The 23149-nt window shown below is 50.8% G+C and overlaps 1 protein-coding gene across 1 annotated transcript in view; it reads right to left on the bottom strand.

Moving 5' to 3' along the window:
* The window catches only part of AFAP1 (actin filament associated protein 1), a 134437-nt gene that overhangs the window by 34436 nt on the left and 76852 nt on the right, over positions 1–23149 (bottom strand). Inside the window, exons 7-11 of the mRNA XM_080797616.1 lie at positions 22276–22487; positions 18409–18588; positions 6522–6617; positions 3520–3601; positions 1108–1257 (exon numbers count right to left, since the gene is read on the bottom strand). Of these exons, the coding sequence (XP_080653742.1) occupies positions 1108–1257; positions 3520–3601; positions 6522–6617; positions 18409–18588; positions 22276–22487 (720 nt within the window). The remainder of the gene's footprint in view (positions 1–1107; positions 1258–3519; positions 3602–6521; positions 6618–18408; positions 18589–22275; positions 22488–23149) is intronic.

Genomic DNA, 23149 nt, shown 5'->3' with positions numbered 1-23149 from the left:
TCAGCTCACACCTGGCTCCTGTAAGCTCTGGCACCCACCCACTGTGACACCCCCTACACTCCCCCTGCCACAGCGCCAACTCCTCCTATCGCCCTGACACAGTTCACACCCTGGGACATGATGGCTGTCCAATAGGTTCATATCTGTCTGTACAGCCAACGTTGGGCGCTTGGGGCGGTGTATCCCCCAGCTAGGCCCCATCCCCTGGGCAGACGGATGCTCACTGTGACACCAGGGCGAGCAGAATGAGTTTGCAGAAGGACGAAACCGGGGACCTGGTGACAGGACATGGGTTGGGCCACTGGGGTGTCTGGGCACCACAGCCCAGCCTCGGTTCCTAATAGAGGCCAAAGCCTCATCGCCCAGCTTCTAGGGCTGTTCTCCCTCAAAGGGCTGCACGGTGGCCAAGGAAACAGGACCCCTGTACAACCCCAGCCTCCGTCCCTCCCCAGCGGCCGCCCTGTGCGCCTCTACCTCAGGGACCCGGGGAGACGCTCGCACTGCCCTGGTTTCCCTCCTCTCAGTCATCGGGTCACAATGCACGTCTCTGCCCGTGACCCCTCATTCAGACCCGTCTCTGCCATGTAAGCAGAAACCCTAGGAGGGCTGGGGTTGCATTGCCGGTGCCCACCCTATCCTGGGGATGCAGGGGGCAGCTGTTCAGACAGGACTCCCGTTGATTGGCTGAGGATGGGGTGGTCCAGCAGGCTGCACTTGAAACTGAGGTCTGAGACATGCAGTCTGTCAGGATGCTCGGTTTCCTGCGTCAGCCTGGGGAAGAGCACCAACTGTGACCCTGCTCTTGTGCCACGCTCCGTGCTCCTGCCATCGCTCACCAAGGCACATGCCTGCACCCCAGCTGAGAAACGCTTAAAAGGAATTTGGGAGAACTTCATGGGTTCAAAGAAAGAATTTTTTTTTCGTCTTGAAAGAACCTGAGATCAGGCCAAACCCCTGCGAGATCTTTTATTACGAAGCAGTAAGACACCGCATATCTCCCACTCTCCTGCCATGCTGAGGATCACCAGCCTGACTCGAGCAAGCCCACAGGAAGCAGAGGCCACTGCAGAAGAGGCCACGCTCATGGCCAGGCCCCCTCCGTCTTACCGCAGGTGGGGACATCCTCCTCCGCGGATGAGGTCTGCTCATCCGTCGAGGGCTTTTTCTTCCCCAGGCCGATGATCTTGGTGATCTTCTTCCCAGTGACTTTGGACACAGTGCCCTTGGCCTCTGATTTGGAACTTTTTTTCCTCTTGACTGTCAAGAACAATGATGAAAATAAAAAAGGGTGTTTTGATTACAGACTTCAACTGAGAACATTTTTTAAAAAGCCTAAATCATGGTCAATTTTATCTTCCTTGTTTTTCACTCACTGAGCACCTGCTGTGTGTCAGCGATTGGTGTGGGCCCAGAAGAGAGCAGGGTTCCTCCTCATGGCTCAAAGCAAAGAGGTTACATTTACTTTCAATTCTGCTAGCGTTTGCTCCTATTGGAAAAGTACCTGCTGGAAAGAGATCTACGAAGAAAAGAGATCATACTTTGAATTCCCTGAAGACCCCTGATTAATTTTTTGCAAAAGCAGAAGAAAGGGACTCCTTGGAGGAAAAAGCCAAAGTACAGAGGAATGTGAGAATACGTGTTGCTATTTACTACACGAAGGCAGCATGCGGCACGTGTAATAAAATTATGAAGAAACCCTCAAAACTTAGGATGTTCAGCCCAAGTCAGAGCAGGAAAGCCACAGGGGTCTGAGCGGCACACGCCGTGAGCGCACGGCCTGCAGCGAGGGACAGGCTACAGAGGCAAAGCTAACTCCCAGTGTTGGCAAAGTCGTAACTGTCATCAGCGCGGACACTGCCTTGCAGCTTGTGGAGAATCTGAGCGACAACACAGCTGGGATCGGGGGAGCCCTGCTGAGATCTGTCACCTGCAAACAGCTTGATAGTGAGCAAGGGGAGAAGCTGAGGTCGAAGCCACAGTGTATTTAAACTACCGGCTTCCTTCAGCAACGACTTAGCATCTGCAGGACACAGAGCAGAGCAGTTGCGAACCCGGGTCACCGTCCTCGTGGAAACAAAGCAGGGGAGTTCTAGATACAGATGCATTCTCTGACACAGACACCCAGACATCTGTATCTTTCTGTGAACCTGATTTCCAGCAGGGAGCCAGGGAAGAAATGGCAAACGAGGACAGGGACCAACAAAGCCTGTGTCTGCCACGCCCCACGCCTGCATGGGAACCTGAGATTGTAGGTTTTTCTGTTTCAGGGCAAAATTTAAAGATAGCTTTCCTGGCTTTGATTATACGTTATGTGCCTGTGGGAGGACACAGACGATGCCTTCCCCTGAGTAACTTCCGATGGCGAGAACTAAAACTGCACTCTGACGCGACCGCGTCAGGGAATCACATGGGCAAATGCAGAGACCGTGACCTTTTGGCGTGAACCTGGTCGTAGCCCAAGAGTCCAAGTTACTTGGATTTCAAGGTTCTCAGTGGCCTGGCTTGCTGTGTGGTTTAAGGGGATGTCATTTCAGAGCTGGGGGGTGTCTGTTCCCTTCTAGCGCAAGAGCACAGATGAGCTGGGTTGGCGGCCTTCTCCTCTGGGATGCAGAGGTCCCAGGGCCAGGAGCACACAGGCTGTTGGCTTCGCACAAGGAGAACTCCCCTGTGACCTGCAAATCCTACCATCCTCTCGGTCCACACCCCGGGAAGGAAAGTGAAAGTCAAGCCATGTACCGGGAAAAGTTCTATGTGAGACACGCCAATAAAGGACTTGTATTCAAAATACATAAAGAGCTCTCAGTGGTCAGTAAAGATGAACAAAATCCAATAAAAATACGGACAAAGATTTGGATAGACATTTCATCAGATACGTGGTTGGCAAAAAAAAAAACACATTAAAAAAACTTCAACATCGTTCATCTTTACGGAAATGCAAATTAAAGCCACAATTACAGAGTACTACATTAAAATGGTCATAATTTATGCTTGAAAAGCTGACTTAGAAAAAAAAATAATTCAAAACCCCAATTCCCATGTTCACAGTAGCATCATTCACAATGGCCAGAACATCGGAGAACCCAAGGGTCCACTGATGGATGGACAGATAAACATAGTGTGGTCCCTCCGGAGGCTAGAATGTCATCCAGCCTTAAAAGGAAGGACATTCTGACACCTGATAACCATGCGACAGCCAGCTCTCCTGGCTGCAAAGTCCTTTCAGTGACAAGTCAGGTGAGGAAATGAGCTACGGGAAGCCTGGGACTCGGAATATAGGCAGGCTGCCAATGCCCGTGCCAGGGATCAGTAGGACGGCAGGTGAAGACACATGGGGCTCCCGTCAAACACAGGGGTTTCTCTGCACTTCCCATGTGTGACCCAGACCATGCCATCTCTGTCGCCAAACTTCCAAGGAGACCTGTCACACAATCAGGGCCTGCGGAGCTGGCCCCCGCTTTTTGTTGATTACTCTCGTTTTCGTGTTTCAGTGTTTGAGGTCGGGGTGCAAGTAGAACTCACCTTGTTCTTTTCCTTCACACATGGTGACTCCGTTCTCCATGACGCCCTCCCCATCCGAGCTGGGTCTCTCAGAAGACAGCTTCTGTGAGGGTAAAAAGGATGAAATTACTCTCACCGTGGCTCGCACTGGCCACGTGATGTCTCGTGGATGCGTCCACAGTGATCCCCACAGTGGAAGGAAGTGTGGCCAAGTCCACAGCCGCACAGAGAAGCCAGGGCTCGGGGACAGACAGGCTGCCGGGTGGCTCGCTGCTGAAGCCTCAGAAACAACAGAGGAACGAAGAACAAACTCACCAAAGTACAACAAACATGCTCTCTAGTACCGCCCCTATCACATCCAAATCCTGTTTGCTTGTAAGTAATTTTGAAAAAATATTAAGATTACAAAAGATATTCCCCTCAGCAAACCATGTTATCCTTCCAGAAATAGCTCACCATGCACTCAATTTCGTCCTGTCGCCAACCAATAACCGGGTGAGGTCAGACATCGCCCGTAACACACACCCTCCGAATATACTTGCTGAGATGAGCTACTGTCGAAACCGCCCAAGAGCACGCCTGACAACTTGAAATTCTTTCAGGCTTGAGATCTGGATGTAAGGAGCATGATTAGGACCCCAAGCTGGCGCCTGAAGAGGAGATGTTGCTGGGAGCTGGATCCTCCATTCTGGTGGGAGACTGTGGCATCGGGGGGCGGGGGGGAGGAAGAGGAAGTGGGCTGGACCCCACCCCGCCCTGGTTCTGTGCATCATAGCCCAGCGCCACAGAGCCTGGCCAGCCGGAGACAAACAGAACGTCTGGACGACACGAGGGCAGCAGGGAACACGACGACCAGCTGCTATCAAGGGGTCCGGGTGGTGGTGACGCCGGGAGGAGTCGCAGGGAGGGAATTCGGGCATTTAGAGGGTGCCTATCATGGGCCAAGTACCCCAGGGACAGCATCACGAAAGCCAGCATTGCCCCAGCTCTCAGGCCAGGAAGCAGCCCTGGGGCCCGGGTTGGTGGGTCCAGCCAGGTGCTCAGAGGACGGCCTTAGACGTCAGAGATCAGAATGGCCAGCACCCATGGGGAATGGGAGCCCTGACGTGCTCCGCAAAGAGGCATGGGGGCAGCCTGTCTGGAAAGCGGAGTGCTTAGCAGCGTGAGGCAAAATCATAAGAAATATCTCCACCGTTTGGTCTAGTAAGCCAGCTTCTGGGAGTCTCTTCTTGGGTCACAGAGACACGGCGAAGACTCGTGAGCGAGATGCCAAGGACCGCGCTGTGTTAAACTGTCTGAAGAAGGAAGACAGGCCTGGGGCAGGGAGCTCTGATACAAATAGCAGAGATGCACAGATCCAGGGTAACGTGCCTGGTGAAAATGTAGACGCGCTTGCTGGTTATTACAAGTTTTCAAAAAACTGGAACACTGCTAACAGGATAGAGGGAAGGGAGGGAGAGGCAGCGTAAGAAATTTTATGCACCAGAGCACCCCGCTGGTTAAACCTACACAGAGTGCTGCGGGGGGGCTGCCTCCTCTGGGCGGCAGACTCACTGAGGACTTCTTTACTCCTCTTCCTGTTCCTCTGCGCTTTCCGAATTTCTAAAGTGAGCAGGCATGGGTTTTGTCATCAGGAGAAAAACAAACAGGCCAGCTGCGTCACAGTGTCTGGGTGAGGACTGGGAGGTTAATTTATTGTGTCCGCTTGAAGGGGGCTGGTGATGAGACTAACACTGAGATCAGTGGATGCGAGTAAGCAGGCTGCCCGCTATAATGCAGGTGGGCCTCACCCAATCAGGTGAAGGCTTGGAGCGACTGGAGAGATCCCCTTTCCCCCACAAGAGGAGATTCTCCAGAAGACTGCCTGCAGACTTCATCTGCACCATCGGCTCCCCTGGGTCTCCAGCCCATGGACCTACACTGTTGAACTGGACCTGCCAGTCCCCATCATCACATAAGCCAATTCCTTATAATAAATCTCTTCAGGGGCGCATTGGTGGCTCAGTTGGTTAAGTGCCTCCAGCTCAGGTCATGATCCCAGGATTCTGGGATCAAGTCCCATGTTGGGCTCCCTGCTCAGTGGGGAGTCTGCTTCTCCCTGTGCCCCTCCCCTTGCTCCTGCTCTCTCTCTCTCTCCAATAAATAAATAAAATTTTAAAAAAATAAATCCTTTGTGTACATATATATATGTATTTGTGTGTATCTGTATACATACTTACATAACTTTGAAATATAAGCCATATTTTACATTTAAATAGTATATGTACTTAATCACACACACACACACACACACACACACACACCCATATCAGTTCTGCTTCCTGGAGAACTTGGGCTGAAACAAGAACAGACAAAAAGGGATCTGTTCGCTGGCAGCAGGGGTTAGCCAGGGAGGACTCGGAAGTTTCCAGGGCCACAGGGTGCTCCACCAGACCACCGCCTGGCCTGCAGAGAGAGGAGATGTGTGTGTGTCGTGTGTGTGCCGGCATGGAGGACACAGCCAGAGAAAACCGGGCATGGCGCCCAGCAGTGCCGGGTTCACACATTTCCTGCAAGAAAGACCAACCCTTCAGCCCCACTGCTGGGCTCTCATTGCACCTTCCAACCAGCTAACCGAATACAGAGCAGAAATGGATGGGGAACGCATCCTGGTCTGTGGGGAATAACCCTTCCAGAAGGCACACCGACATGGTGCCCACCGCCTTCCAGACATATGCGGACTAGCACGCAGAGTTCAACTCCGCCACAGGCCAGCGAGCTAGCCTTGAACCCCTGAAATCCTTCTGCACGTTTCAACCCATTTCTGCAGCTATGGCTGGGGGATGATCAAACCAGCCTTATGGTCTGTGAAAGGACTAACTGAAGCTTCATACAGAAGTAGGCACTCGAAATGCAGAAACAGAAGGATTGCACTTTTACTCCTACCTCCAAGGGCTAAAATTCTCAGAGAATGCTATCACAGCACCAAGGGAGGACTAAATCCATGGCTAGAGCACTGTTCCTGGGGAGAAAGATGTCCTTACCTTCTCCAGCTCTGTCTTGTGCACCGGGGAGCTCGACGGGGGAGGGCCTTCTGACTCCGCCTGCCCGCTGCAGCCGCTGTAGACGTCTCGGATCACCTACGAGAAGTAGAGATGGGCCTGAGTGCTCTCAGAGGTGGGGATGCTGACCTACAGGGCTGAAGCCGGCATGGACAGACAGAGGTGTACAGCGCGGCGGGGAAGTCTATGGGCCCAGAGGCACTTGCTCTAAGTCCCAAGGTGCCAAGTGCTCATTTGTTGACTCATTCACTCATTCACTCAGCAAATGTCTCTCCAATCCCAGAATGGATGCAGGGTTTAGGATACAGGGAGAATGCATGGCCTTGCTTTCCTGGGGCCTGCATTCCAATGGAAGTTAGATATCACAGCAAACGGTGAGGATCACCCAAACACGAAGGTCAAGTAAGATGGCAGTAGGGCTACAAAGACTGGAAGGTGGTGTTTAACTAAAAGGGAACAGCGAATTGACAAGATCAGGAGGCCTCACTGGGATGACAGGTAGGCTGGGAGGCAAATGCCCAGAAGGACCCAGCCACATGAGGAACCAGCAGAAAAGGCTTCTAGACAGAGGGGCCAGCTGGTGCAAAGGCTCTGTGGTGGATTGGAGTGTTTAAGGATACTGCCTGGTGCCGTGTGGCAGGAAGTGGGGGCAGGCCACCAGGAGGCTTCCACAGTGCCTTCAGGCCCAGTGAGAAGGCTGGGTTTGAGCAGCCCATGCCCAGGAGTGACGGGAGTGATGTTCTGGGAGGCTGTATGCACCAAGGCCCAGAGAGCTCCATTGTCTGGGGTTTTACCCCAGCCTTCACCTTGGGCCAATTTAATTAACTGCTTGGTGCTCCAGTGCTCCCACCAGTAGAGCAGACACAATGGTCCTACCTGTGGGACATACACAGCCTGAGACAGTGCCTGTGACGCAGGGGGACACCAGTGTCAGAAGTCACAGACAGCACACAAGAACTAAAAAGGAAACATGCCAGGCCTCCTATAGTGGCCTGGAGCCAAGAGTGGGGCGGTGCAGGCTGTGGCAATGGCAGGAGGGAGCAAACCAGTGGTTTGCGGAGGATTCTGAAGACCCAGCAGGCCCTGCTGGTGGGTCAGGCGGAGCAGGAGGAAGTGTCACCTCCCAGGCAGCTGGGTGCTACCATTCAGATGGAGGAGGCAAAGAGAAGCAGCAGGTAGGGGAGAAGCGAGGCAGGTGACAGCAGAGCAGAGGAAATCTAGGCAGAGCTGGAACTAAACTGGGAGTCAAGGGAGAAGAGGCTTGCTCCCAGCCCAGGAGGGGGTGAGTCGCAAGAGGGAGGGCAGACAGAGCAGAATGCAAGTCCAGGACAAGGACCAGAGTCAAGCCAAAGGGGAGAGGCTGGTGCAAGAATGAGCTGGAATGGCCAGGGAAGTGGGGGCGGGGTGGGGGAGTGGTGCAGCTCCCAGGAGCAGGGAGGAGGAGGAGGGAGGGGCAGGCCCTAGGAAGCCCCTCCAATGCGGAGGAGGGATGGGGGGCGGGAGTGACTGGAGGGGCTCCCGGAGCGGAGATGAGCAGAGGAGGAATTTCCAGAGGAGGCCTTTCTGGAGAAGGCCAGTGTGCTTGGTGGCGGGAGTTTGAGGACACCCCTGTCCGGCTGGTTCTGTCTCTGGTGAAATGCGAGACCAGAGCATCAGCTGCTAGTTCAAAGGCCCAACCTTGCTGAGCCTACTTCTCCTCACCAGCAAAGAAGGAGCATCTGGATGACTGTCCTGCTATGTCAGAACGGTGACATCCATAAAAAAATGAGACTCTCTCTGCAAAGTGCCCAAGCCAGTGCCTGGCATGTGGCGGCTGCTCCTCAGGCCAACACCGTCACTACTGTGAGTGTCCTCACCATTGACACGGAGGGCTCAGAAAGGATCCCGCCTGAGACTGATAAGCATGGGGGGTCTGGGGCACACAGGTAGTGGTCCTTGGCCGTGCCAGTGCTCACAGAGCCCCCAAGGTCACCCACTGTCCCCGCTGTCACTACTGAGCTCCTGCCACGAGCTGGACATGGTTCTGATGGCTGGGGACGTGCAGGGAGCAGGACAGAGTGGGATCCCAGGTCGGTGGAATTTGCAGGCTAGCAAGGGAAAAGTTAGGCAGCAGTTCCTTCAAAACATCTTCCGTTCTTTTTGGAATGAAGCTGCAAGTTGAGTCCAGCCCATGTGTCTTCAGGGCAGAACTGAAACACCAAAGTCCCAGATATCTGGGTCGTCATTTTGCAACACGATCTCTGCAGACATGCCCGAGTGCCCTGGCTTATGCTGGGGTTGGGATCAGTGCCAGGACCCGACGGGGCCCCAGGACAGTGTTTGCAGCCATTCTGCTGCTCAGCTGTCTTATGGAAAAGCTATGGAGCAAAGTCCACATTTGAGACTAAAACAGGACAGAGGGAAAAGAAAGAAAAGCCCAGAGAGTTTGCTGCCATGTTTTTCTCCCTATCTCTTCCAAGGAGTGAAGCCGTTGTCCAAGTGACATCCACCCAAGGACCTGGGCCTTCTGGACGCCTGCGTCTCTGTCCATGCGGATTCCGCTCCTGCCACTCTGGCCGGGTCTCTACTCCCACACCTCCCCCGGGACGTCATCAGGTCTTTAGCTGACAAGGCAAATTCTCACTCGATCTAAGGACAAGAGTTTGTCTTTTCTCCAGGGAAAGAGCACACTGCAGAAGAATCTCCTGGGCTCTGGTGTCGAACAGACACCTAACTCTACCTCCTGCTGCACAGGGGAGGCTGAGCGGTGCAGACTCAGGCCCGATGTCCTCGTCCAGAACATGCACAAAAGAAGGTCTCTGGCCCACCGAGGAAAGCAGGATCATGCAACGTGAGGTGCCCAGCCCAGCTTCTCCCAGAACAGGCACGAAGCTCGCATGCGCCCCTTTCCCCAGACAACAGCCCTAAACAGAGGGTGTGGCTCCGACAATCACACAAACTAACCCAAAACTTACAAGTTCCTCATCACGCACCAGAAGGCTGAAACTCACAAAACAGAACCTGCAGAATCCTCTCTCTGGCAAAGGCATATCTGCACAAAGCAGCTTTCCTCTTTCCTTCTCTCTTTTTCCAAAGAGCGAGGGGCCACAACGTGCGGCACCGTTGTTCCTAGGAACCCCCGGTCCCAGCCTCATGCGAGAGTGATGTGAACTGCATCTTCAGGGATGGATCCGGCTTGCTGGATCGGGTTTGTCCTGCAAGCCTCAGCCTCTGTCTCATGTGCCCTGGAAGCAGGCTCTGCCCCCACAGGGCACATGGCTCAGCTCTCCCTGCCCTTGGCCACAGCCAGCCGCGCGTGTCTCACATGGACACCACTCCTGTGCCCTGTATGCCCACGGGGCTCTTTCTTCTCTTCAGCTGGGATTGCTTTCAGAGACGGGACTACGCCTTGCTTATGCGGGCATTTCCAAAGCCTAGCACAGAACAGCAACCTAAAAAGTGTGATGAAAGAAAAAAAAAGGCGGGAACAAGGAACCCAACTGGACTTGACCTTTTCTCCAGGCAAGAAAGATGAAGGAAGGAGTGAAATCCAGAGGGGAGGAAACCAGGCCATCACGTCCAGTAAGTAAACCCTCAGGACAACCTTCTCCCAGTCCTCTGCAGAGGTTTCTGAAATCCGTGGAGGGAAAAAGGAAAAAAAGAGCATTCAGCTAAGACCCATGCCTGCGGCACCCGGGCGAACTTCCTCGCCCTCTCCTGGTCCCTGGAATGTCTCCTTTCCAACCCCCCACCCCCACCCCGGCCACACTGGGGTCCGTTCTGCCTGCAGAACGGGCAAACACAGGCTGGAGGAACGGCAGACTCGTTGAATGGCCAGATGAGATGACCTGGCCATGGAAGCGGCAGAGCATCCCCGACTTCCCTGAGAAGACTTCCCTCGTAAACCCAACCCATGCATCCGTATGCTTCGAATTCTGTGTGCAGATAAAGGATACACTTTTGTTCTCTACTGGGGTCCCCCCGACTGACCTTACGCGGAGTGCAGCATCACCATGGTGCTTAGGAAACAGACAAGACTTCGGTGGCCACAGAGACCCAGACACACCTAGGGCTAGGCCGGTGTGTCTGGGAAAGAGAAAAGCGCTACTGAAACATCAGGGAGTGTAAGCCCGTCTTTACTCCCATGGGTTTCATCCACTAGCCGGGCCGACGGGTGACGTCCGTGAAATGGTCTTTCTCCTCTGATTGCTATTCATTGCCCAATTGCCCCCACAGAGTTAATACAGAAGGAATCAATAAAGGGTTTATCGCCCAAATTCTTTTAATAGCTGCAGGTGAAGATTCTGTATTAATATATATTAATATATTTAATATATATTTATATATATTTTTTAATATATATTCTATATTTGTATTTTTATTTATTTATTTTTAAGGAGTCCTGTTCATGAGAAGTTAAGCATGTATTTAAGAGAACTGGGTCCAAGTTCAGAATCACATATCCTTCAAAAAACAAATTGTTATATGTTCTGTGGTATTTTTGTTTGCTTTTAACTTGGGCCCTCATTGCCAGAAACACAATCTCTGCACATTTTTTAGGGAAACCTGACCACTCTGTTTCTGGGAATATTGGCTGTTGTCTTCTGACTGACCCCTGCAACATGGCTCATGTTTTCGGCATCTGTATGCACATGCACGCGTGCACACACACACACACACACACACACACACACACACGGAGTCAGTCAGCTTTGGCAGGAGCTGCTGGTAATGGAAGTTGCAGACTTAAGGAAGAGAAACAAATCTGGCCGTGATGCTTGAAGAAGCGTGGGTCCAGTCAGGTGCTGGCCACATGCGGCCCTCCTGCTCTCCACGCCAGACAAGAAAGGCTGAGTGTGACTCACATTAGAGACTGTCAGCTCTGACTTAAAGCCACATGTCACAATACCAAAAGCCTGGGTAATCATTTGGGACGTTGTGGATAACAGCAGTTGACATTAACAAGGACTTAGCCCCTATTTTGTAAAACAGTTTGTGCCAGAGAGTTGTTCTAGGGTTTTTACGAAAGGAATCCTAGGGGGTGACTCTCATGGAACCACTGACATCGCAACACTTCATTATAGTTCTGGAAGCACATTTGTGTAATTTTTTCATTCTGCCTTTGTGATCATTCTGATCAGTAGTATTTCCATTCGATAAGTGGGAGTTTGCTGACCCCAAAGATCCTGATGAGTTAGAGGACTTCCAGGACTATATTCCAGATTTCCAGACCCTTCCTTCACGCTCCATCACTCTAGCATGCTATCTTCAAGATAAATAAGGACTGTGCCTCCAATGAGAGTAGTTCTTTAATTTGGGAAAAAAAAAAATCTACTCCAATCATAAAGATGTGGGCTTGACCAGACAACATAATAAGCTATGACAACAGCATTGACTTATTTTACAGAAAACTGTCATTTCAAAGTTTTAAATCATTTCGAAAAAAAAATAGAGCAAAGTTAGAAGGTACAGGCTAGCTGATTTCAAGACTCTGTAAAGCTGCAGCCATCAAGACAATGTGGCATTGGCACGGCCACGTAGACGCAGACTAATGAAGCAGACAGGGGCTTAGAGAGGGGCCCACATGTATTCAATTGGTGGATTTCCAATCCAGGCAATTCAGGTCCTCAGTGGGACTGAAACAGCTGACTACCCATATGAAGAAAATCAATTTTGACCCCTACATGCCATCCTATACACAAAACCAATTGTATGAATCAGAGACCAGTCCATAAAGACAGAGCCATAAATATCTAGAAGAAGACGCATCTTGGTGAATGGATTATGCTAAGATTTTATGGACAGAAGGCAAAAAGCACCAACTGTAAAAGCAAAGACTGAAGTAATGAAGAAATAACAACTTCTTCTCATCAAAGGGCACTCTGAAGGAAAAGAATTCATCCGTGGCTTAATCAGAGTCATTCTTTGAGGTGAGACACCCTGACATCAACAGGAACATTTCATATTCTTGAAAGGGTTTCAACTACCATAAGGTATCGCCACTTAAACTCTGTATGCAACCACTAACATTGCCTCGAAACAAATTAAGCAAGAACTGATGGAAATAGACAAAGAGATACATTCATAATCAAAGAGGTAGATATGACCACATCTCTCCCTTTTATTAGCTGACAAAATGAATTAGTAGAAGATCTGAAGATGACAGTAAGTGTGACCTGACAGACCCGTGTAGACGTGTGCACCCAACAACTGCAAAATGCATGTCCCTTGGTGTAGACACGAGCATTACCCACCTTGACTACATGTTGAGCAACAAGTCAAGTCTACAAATCTCTGCGATGTAAAATCATATCAGGTTCTGACTACAGTGAACTTGAACTGGAAACTCAAGGCAAATAGATTATTTTTAAAAACCGGAATGTTCGGAAAGTGGACAATATATTCCCGAAGGAACCAGTCATCAAAAAAGGAGTCACAACAGATTCTAGGAAAGATTTTGAACTAAATGACGATGAAAACACAAACAGCAGAACTTACAGGCCACAGCGAAGACTGTGCTCGGGGGGCAATGGAGAGCTTTAAATGAACGTGTGTATATAAGAAAAGGACTGAGAATCAATTATCTAAGCATAAACGTCAAGAAGTTGGCCTAATTACAACCAATGAAGCCAAAAGAAAGTAGGAGTGAAGAAGGGAACTGAAAATAGAACACGATAGCACCACAGAGAAACACCAAGAGCGTACATTTGGCTTTCTGAGAGAGCTGGTACACTGGGGTCCATCTGGAAGGACCACTGACAAAGTAAAGGTGAACAGGTGTCTCCATTCTGGTGACCACACAGAAAGGCACCCAAGACCGCCACTCTCCCCCTGACAGATAAAACGAGGTGGGTATATTTAAAAAATCAGAGCCATTTTTCACTCATTGGAGGACTAGGATGTAAAGAAACCTGGACACACCATGTCCTCACAAGGGAAGAGCACTTCGCAGGAAAGAAATGACCAGGCTGCCCCCTGGCTGGCAGGGTGGCGGGAGGCAGGGGTGCCCACCACAGAGGGTAGGGAACAAACCAGCCACATCCTAGGAGCGTATGCAGCCCAGCGTAACGGTTGTGGGCAAGGGAGTCGAGTTTAGGGACGTCCTCCTGGGGGACACACACGAGGCGTCCTGGCGGTCCTGGTCCAGGAGGGTGCGAGGCCATGATGTGGACACCCCTAGCTTGGGCCCCTGACACATCCCACTATCATGATTTTTAAACTGTTTTCAGCCAGAACTTGTGAGTTTACTGGGACCTAGAAGTGGTAGCATAGCGATAACAGGAACCAAACAATAGTGAACCAGCTTACGCTTACCTGTGGGCTCACTGCAAGCGAGGTGTTCTTCTAAATGTTTCTATCTTGTTATTTTATCCTCACAACAAGTCAGAGAGGCAGGCACCATCATGACCCACCCTCCCTCCCATTGCATGGAGGAGAAAACTGAGGCACAGAGGAGCTAAGTAGCTCAATCGAGACCATCGAAGCGAAACGCAGATTCAAGAGAGGGAGACCCACCCTTCCCCATCTCACTGGTGAGCTCCCCATGGCTTGCGGACAGACAGTGGGCGAGGCTGTGAGGGAAAGGCACTCAGATGTGTCGCTAGTGGGAAGCCGAGCTGGCAGACCTCCCGTGCACATGACGTGGCTGTGTATCAAAGTCACAAGTGCCTGTGACCTTCACGCAAGCGCACATCCTCTCTGGGAAGTCAGGCCACATGCCAGCAAGAGTGTGAGCTGAGATGTGCATGGGGTCGATTATTACAGAGTTGTGTGCAAACAACCCAATAGCCACGAATCAGAGAATAGTTTTAAAAAATTATGGTCTATTGAAACAATGAAATGGTAGGTCCTGTAAAAAAAAAAAAAAGAAAGAAAGAAAGAAAGAAAGGAAAAAAGAAAGCGAAAGGAGAGGCTCCATTCTCTAAATTGGAAAAATCTGCAAGACACATTGTTTAGGTGCAAAAAGCAAGAGGCAGAACACCACATCTTGTCTATGGGGGTGGGAACTAAAATCTGCATTTCTCCTTGCCTGCATATATATGTAAATAACCTCGGAAAGGATACGCACAAAATGCTCGCTCTCACACGTGCTGGCAGACGGTCTAATGGCACAAGCAAACCTGGAAAGCCATTTGTCAAGATCTAGTAGGGTTGAAAATGTGCACATACTAAAGTCAGCCATGCCCCCGTAGACAGCCATCCCAGAGAAGCCATGACACGCGAGACCAAGGACCATGCACAACAACGCTCCCTGGAGCGCTCCAGAACAGTGGCGGGGGGTGGCAAACCACACGGCCATCGACCCCCCAGAGCAGACACGAAACAGTGAGTGGAAAACGCAAGGGGCAGGAAACGTGCAGTTTGAAGTCGTGTACATGGACGTGTTTAAATATTAAAAAAAAAAAAAAACCACTTCTGATTTTTAAGTACATACATAAGTGAAAAAAAGTATTTTTAATGCATACCTCAGTAATAATATTCAGGATAAAATTTACCTTTGAGGAGGGAGACAGAGTTAGTAGGGGAGGCCTGTTCCAATCCTAGCTGCAGCATTTGAGGTCTTGAACAAGAAGATACAGGGTGAAAAGGAGAAGGAAAAGATTCTTAGAACCTTCATGAGTCTGAGTCACTGGGAGTCTAGGCTTCTTGAGTTTCTAGGCGATATCGATAAAACAGCCCATCTAATAACAGTACTGAGAAAACATGACCCCATGTCCTCTCCTGTCTCTGCTGGTCTTAAAGCAAGAAAATTCTCTGACTGAAGGTAGTTTTGTCTCTGTCCATTTCTCTTCGGGACTTCTTGGCTTCTCCCACTGACACACGTTTAACGGGAGCAAAGCATAAACATTGAACTAAAAAATTAATTCAAACTCTTTAGAAGAAAGTAACTTACCGTGTAGTATTTACTTCCCTTTTAAGAAATACCAGCAGATGTTAAAAAAATTCCTTGCAATCAAGCTTCTGTCGGCAGAGTCATCACTGTGTAATTAGCTGAACGGCTCTGATGTGCATCTCACATCTGGCCAAAGAGGAGGTAAGACTGTTCTGCTCCATCGGTGCCCCACGTCTTGGACACATTTTCTCTCTAAGCGCCTACTTGCGAGCTGCGTGGTTAGCTCAGGGCCAGGTCCCAGGGACACAGAAGCTGGCTATGCTTCCCAAGGCTCTGTGTGGAGCGAGTCACAAAGAAGGGACCGGGCAAGGAAGAAAGCCCAGGGTTCAGGGTGGCCCTTCTTGCTTCTCCGCTAGGGAATAGGGAAACCGGAGCTTGCGGAAGGATGGACACCACTCACCCTGCGTGGGACCAGGCCAGGAAAATAGAATCACAATGAAGCCTCCTTGTTTCCTTCATCTTTTTCCCCTCCTTCCTCAAGGGATGGTGCTGGGACCCAGGAAGTAGGAATGAAGGGAAAATGGCCAAGTGGTGGGCAGCCCAGCACAGGAAGGCGGGATGCGAAGGGGGAAAATCCAAGGTGGACTCCTGGCTCCGGCACTCGTTGGCCACTGTGTCACCCGCCTCCCCGGGACTTGGCCTCTCGCCTGAACAGTGAAGCTGTTTCTGAGAACACCACCCTCAGGCGGCCGTTCTGTGTGCTAGGACATGATGACGGCGGAAATGCATTTTGTAACCGTGAAGGGGGCTTCAAAGATATTGCTGACAGACGTGGTGGTGTGCAGCACACTCAAATTGTGTGTGGGGGAGGCCAAGCACACCGAGCCACAGGACTCCAGGAAGAAGACAGACACTCTGTTCAGGCTCTCCTGGGGCAGCCATGAGAAAAGCCAACTGCATGTTTGGGGTGATGGTGGGACACTCTCACGGGGGGCGGAAGGCAATGAGGCTCGAGGTAGAACGGACACCGGCACATCGGAGAGCCACTGTTAGAGAGAAGGTCTCATTTTCCAAGGCCTTTTCCCACCCCATTTTCCCAAAGCAGGTACCGGCCGGCAGTGAGGGACTAGACGGTCCGGACTCCCCTTCCTGAGGAAGACCATCAGGAAGGCCAGAGAAAACAGACACAGCTTCTCCCTAGAGCAGGGAGGAGCTATTACTGCTGTGGGGGAACAACTGTGTCACAATGTGGAAGAAGACGGAAACGTGGAGAGGTAGGCTGGCCATGGGATGGCCTTGGCCTCCGGAAACAAGGCAGTTGGGAGACCAGGCAGCGCCTCTGTGGGTCTGGGGGGCCAGGAGGCAGAGGCTGGAGTCCGCGGCATGCCAAAGATGAGGTGTCTGGCAAAACCCCCACAGTTCGGCTGGGGACTGCCAAGGAATGGACCCGGAGTAACAGTGCAATGAAGATCAACCTGCCCTTGAAGCAATCGCAGGCTGACTTTGACTTCTCTGCGGGGCTCTGAAGAAAACTCAAGCGCAGAAATTATAAACAGATTTTGGAGAGCTAATACCCTCCAAGCGCACGGCAGAGGCAAAGGAAAATGCCGTCTGACAGAGGAAAGCGTAGGGCCAAGGATCCAATTATTTCTGCAGGGACAACCAGATCCGTGCAAGAAAAAGATCGGAATTGGACCCCTATCTCCTGCTACATGCAACAATGAGATCAAAGTAGACCACAGATGAAATTTAAGGCCTGACATCACAAAACAATCAGAAGAAAACACCGGTGTACGTCCTTAGGACCTTGGAATAAGCAATGGTTTCTTAGATATGGTCTGAAAGCGACACAAAGGAAGTACTGATACAGTTAGCAACATGGATGAACCTGGGAAACATTACGCCAAATCAAAGCCGCCTGTCCCGGAAGGACACGGGCTATTTATATGAAGTGTTGAACACAGGCTACTCTACAGGAACAGAAAATGAAGGAGCCTGGGGCTGGGGTTAGGCTGGGCATGGGGGCCAGGGCTGCTCACATAGTGTTTCTCTTCGGGGAGATGTAGAGGCTATGAAAAGTAGGTTATGGTGAAGAGACTCATAGTCACCGAATCGTACTTTAAAATCGTAACTGTATGGTATGAATGATACTTCAATAAAGCTGTTATATAAAAATTACTGAATTAATTTTTTACCCACGTAGAAGGCGCAGCATGATCATCAGAGAACCCGGCATGCAGGAAGGACAAAATGACAGGAACAAGCACACTGACAAGATGACATGGCCAGGTTTCCACACCACCCCAACCACTGTCCAACAACCAGGCCTGTCACCTGCCTGCTGTGGAGATAAGGTACAAACATGTCTACAGGAAATTTAACACTGTGTTAACTGGCATTCCCAGGTCAAAAAAGAAACTCTAGAACTATTAGAAGTCCCTAACTGACATTCAGAACCCAGTGGAGAGGGACAATTTTAATAGCAGATTTGGCACAGTGAAAGTGAAAGAGTGAGCGGGGAAGTAACAGGAAAATGTTAACCAGATTAAGGAGAAAAGAAAAAAAAAAAGGATACTAAGATACAAAGCAAAGATAAGTAGAATATAGTGAAAACTTCTAACATGTATTTAAATGTAGTTGAAGGGATGAGACTAAGTTGTATTTTTAAGAGAAATGGCTGAAAATGTGTTTTCTAAACCTTAGAAATATGACAATCCACAGATTTAGAATTTCAGGGAACTCCAAGAAGAATAAATAGAAAAGAATACACCTCCAGACACATAAGAAGAAAGAACGAAAAAAAAAATCAAAAGCAATCAAAGGAACAGAGAAAGTCATAAAGCAGCCTATAATCTTGAGGCAGACTGCCTTCCAAGGACCAGAGCTGGGGAGATCAGCAGCAAAGAGATCAGGACACTCTGCTACCAAAGACAGAACTGCTCATCTAGGTTCATCTAATCTTGCCTACGCTTGAGAAATAGACAAACTGAACCAAACACAGGTCTGGGGGAGAGGACTGGCCACATAAAGGGCTCAGAGGCTGGATAAGCGCCTCACCTTCAGCCATTGCTCGGCCTGCTCCTTGCTCTGGACCGCAAGAACCAGCGGGTCCGTGCCTTGCTGGGTGATCTTCAGCTCGTGCTTCTTCTTCTTGCTGTCCTTCGGGGTGTAAGTGATGTTGCAGCCTTGGAGGGGCAGTTCCATCTGGGGCTGCTGGTCCTTGGAGCTTTTGTAGCACTGCATTTAACACAAGAAAGCAGAGTTAGGCCGAAGAGAGTTCGAGGAGAAACACGGATACAGCTCCGGCAGGATGGGAAGGCCGGTGCCTGTGAGGTCCCCGAGGTCTCCCGAAGACCCCAGAGGGAGGGTCTGCAGATGCAAACGCGTCACCCACGTGGGGCGTGCTCCACACCACACGTCACCCCCACGTACATGAAAATACTCTTTAGTTTGGCCAAGTTTACTGAGCATCGATGACGTGACTCAGCGGGAACTGGAAACTCCTTCCTCCCCCAGAGATCACAGACCAGTGGAGCCTCCTCACTAAGTCACACGAATGTGACATACTAAATGTGCCGAAAAGCACAGCCCTCGTGTGGGCAGATAGTCATCTGGATGCCTTCTTCTACAACCTGTGTCATTTGGTATCTGCCAGTCTCCTCTCTATCCCCTTTTGGAGAGATGGATGAAGGACTTCCACAAGAGTATCCAGGGCAACAGTTCCCAGGCCCCATGTCTGCAAAGGCTGGCTTTCCAGTCGAGTATGGGATCTAGAACTCACACCGCTCCATTTACGCAGCAAGGCGTCCCTTCTAGAGCTCAGTGCCATGGCAAACGCTCAGATTGAGTTCCCATCGTTTGTGCGTTGGTGCTTCACCTGCCTCTGTGAGACCTGGGGTCGCATCCTGTCCAGAGGCTTCCCCTCCCTCTTTGGGCCTAATCCTATGACTTGGGACCAAAAGCACACGTCTTCATGGAAATGGACATCTGAGGATGCAGACGTCTGGGTCCCAGCTCTGCCCCTAATGTAATCCAGCTCCTGGCAAGTCTTTCCAGCTTGCTGAGCCTGTTTCCTCATCTGGAAAATGAACTATTGCCAGGAGCATCGTGATTTTATAGGGTCACAATAAATGATTAGTTATAATAACACCTGCTGGGGGGCTTCACACTTTCACTCGATGGCCACTGTTGTCCATTCTGCAGATGAGGAAACTGAGGCTCACTCGGTTACGTGGTTTGCCGAAGTCAGATGCGTGAAAAGTGACTGACTCCAGCCCCAGATGGCGAAAGCTCCCAGGGGTCCCTCCGTGGGGCGCCATCTACCAGGGAGGGAGCGAAGGAGGAGACACCTGTTTTCAGAAATGACTTCCAGAGTCCTCTCATATATTAAGGTTCTAAAACCCTGGTTTCTGAGTGCCACACATATGGAACAGAGCCCCTTTTTACAAAAATCCCAGTGATAGTGGCCCTGTTGGAAACAGAAGAACAAAAAATACACCAAAACCAATTAACCCCAGATGGCTATGAACAGTCACCATTTGGCAGGTTTTTGTATTCTCAGTAAGTGCAAGAAAAAAACAGAACAGCGAAAAATAAACTAACAGCACAGTGGATGGAGTTAGACAGGCAATGCCTCAAAATGGGTCTGTCACCAGCCCTGCGTTAAAGTGTGGGCTGGACATCCTTGCCGTCGAACCCCCAGGGAGCGGACTCTCAAACAGAGAGTGCAGTGTGTGCCCTGAGAGCCAGGCCTGCAGGAGGGAGGGGCAGGAAGAAGCGGCAAGGTTGTCTTGGCGCAGAGCTCAGGGGAGGGAGCAGGACCTGGGCAAACTGTCCTGATGGGGGTTCTGCCTATCACCGTGTCCACCAGTGTTGCCTGGGCCTGGAAGAGCACAGAAGCCAGACATGTACCCAAAAAGCCACGGAGAGCAGTGCCCACGGGAAGACAGGCTGGGAACATAGAGAGAAGAGCCTGATTTGGGGATTTCTGTTTATAGGTTTCTGTGCTATTCAGACTTGGAAAGCATTTATGTGTTTTCATTTTTTTTTTTTTAAAGATTTTATTTAATTATTTGACAGAGAGAGACAGCGAGAGCAGGAACACAAGCAGGGGGAGTGGGAGAGGGAGACGCAGGCTTCCTGCTGAGCAGAGATCCTGATGCAGAGCTGGATCCCACGACCCTGGGATCATGACCTGAGCCCAAGGCAGACGGTTAACGACTGAGCCACCCAGGCTCCCAAGCATTTGTTTTGATCACTGTTAATTTTTTTTTTTTCAGTGTCAACAGGGGTCATTGGGGCAGTTGGGTCATTGGGGATTTTTGAAATAAAAAGAGCTTCATAATAAAAATAATTAACTTTGATTCTGCATTTTATCAAAGGCAGTGTTTTCACATGGTTTTCCATTAATTTCTCCTGAAATGTTTACCACTACTCTGAATGGTAGGTGTTTTCATCCTGGTTTTGAAAGCAGAAATGCCAAAAATTCGGAAGCAGACGAAGGAATGAGGAATGAGAGGGGAGGGGTGGGGAGGGGAAGGTGTGGAGGAGGAGGGCTGTTGGGGAGGACGCTGACCCCCACCGCACAGGCACAGGGTTCCTTCCCGGGGGCCAGAGCTCCTCTGGTACCTGAGAGCCCCCTGCAGGTTTTTTTTTTTTTTTTTTTTTTTTTTTAATTTATTTGTTAGAGAGAGAGAGCGAGTGAGAACAGGCAGACAGAGTGGTAGGCAGAGGCAGAGGGAGAAGCAGGCTCCCCGCCGAGCAAGGAGCCCGATGTGGGACTCGATCCCAGGACGCTGGGATCATGACCTGAGCCGAAGGCAGCTGCTCAACCAACTGAGCCACCCAGGCGTCCCAACACGCCCACATCTTGCCTCCATTATGTCCGACTGAGTAAGGACCACATGAATCCTTTTCATCCTTTTTTCTTTCTTTCTCATTCTTTACTTTAAAATTCCCTCATGGCATCATTCTTGGCATATTCTAAATTTGGGAGAAAGTCAGGCCACACATGTGGAAAAAATATGTATCCTCACTGTTTAAAAAAATTTTTTTGAAAACCACTAATTTAAAAATATACAACATCCTCAGACTCTAGTAAAAGAACATTCCCATAATTCACAGATGGAACTATACAGAGTAGGGTTAGCCACTCCACTGAAGAGAGATACACAGAATCATACACTCTCCTGGGTTCTGTTTGAAGGATAGAATTCTGTGATTCCCGCCCCGCCCCCTAAAGTTAGCTTGAAGGAAAAACACCATGCAGAAATGCTCTCTGAAATTCTTCATCCCAATAATCAACCACTGTTCCTAAAGCTGGCGGGACTGGAGGAGGTGGGAGGAAGGATAGTCCCACGTGCTCAAGGGCTCCAGCTTCCTAACGGGGCCCCTTGTGAGAAGGACGGCACAGCAGAAGGCCCAAGCATCCCCGCAGCCCGAGCCTCTGCTACTTAGTCCATCTTCCCACTCAGCCCCTTGGATTCAACCAGAAAAGACTCTGCCTTTAGCTTTCCAAAAGAATTTCCTTTCCTGGACACTCTCCTCCCGGCCGCAGCTGGCCTGCCCGTCCCACTCGATGACCTGGCTTTGAGGAATTCACTGACTCACTACAAATGAGAAAATCCATCCTGTGACTTCTGGTGAGTTAAAGCCTGTGCCTGTCTTGCGGCACACGCTGGCCCAGGACGGGAAGGACTCTGCGTGCTGGTGGCTGCAGGGACTGAGACCCAGAGCGTTGAAGGCTCAGAAAGCCCCAAGGGCTCGGACCATGGGGCGCTCAGGCTGTGCCCAGGCCAAAGCCTTCCAGCCCCCCGCCAGCTGATGCCCGCCCTGCCCGAGCCCCACCTGAGCGCCACTCCCATCCCACAAGGCTGCTGGCCAAGCGCGCCAACCACACGAGCCCGGGCGCCCGAGAGGCCTCACCAGCAGCCTGGCGTCCTTGACCACACACAGCAGCTTGCTCCACTGGCCAAAGCGCTTCTTCCTCAGCAGGAATGCACAGATCTTGGCGTCCTTCACCAGGTCCATGGAGGCCTCCTCGGAGGGCCACTGGTGCCGCGTCTTCTTGCCCTTTCCGTCCTCCTCCTCCTCGTCATACGACTCGTAAGAGCTGCTCATGGCATCCGAGTCATAATCTGTCAGAAGGAAGGACAGAAGGAAAGGTAAAGGGCCTGCCCACAGACAGCTGACCCGGAAGCCGGCCTGTGGGGCCAGGAGCACGTTTGTGGCACCTGTAAACGAGGAAGGGGCCTCTGCGATCAGCATGCCGGGGAACAGTTAACTAGCAGAAAATGGGGAAAAAATAACCACGCTAGGTGGTGCAAAGTAACGCCAAGTTTTTTTTTTTTTTTTTTTAAAGACTTTATTTATTTGACAGAGATCACAAGTAGGCAGAGAAGCAGCCAGAGAGAGAGGAGGAAGCAGGCTCCCCACTGAGCAGGGAGCCTGATGCGGGGCTCAATCCCAGGACCCTGAGATCATGACCTGAGCCGAAGGCAGAGGCTTTAACCCACTGAGCCACCCAGGCGCCCCAAAGTAACGCCAAGTTTTAACCTGAAGCATCTTAGAATTCTTTCTCTGGGACAACCAGTCCTAGATGGCTCAGTGAGGGCTGGGCTGTCGGCAGAACCCGCATTGTCCGATTCTGGCCATGCCGCCGCCAGGCGAGGGGACCCTGGCCAACAGGCTGTCCCCTGCAGGGTACGGAGCTCCCATGCCATACATCTAGGTCAAGGTCCTCTAGGTCTGCAAGGTCCTGCCTGCACACATCGCCACATGCAGGCCCTCACTAACCATC

The sequence above is a fragment of the Martes martes genome (assembly GCF_963455335.1).
Source record: "Martes martes genome assembly, chromosome: 2".
In the NCBI taxonomy this organism is placed as follows: Eukaryota; Metazoa; Chordata; class Mammalia; order Carnivora; family Mustelidae; genus Martes; species Martes martes.
The sequence above is the reverse complement of the archived record's forward strand: the minus strand, read 5'-3'. Positions and strand labels throughout refer to the sequence as shown.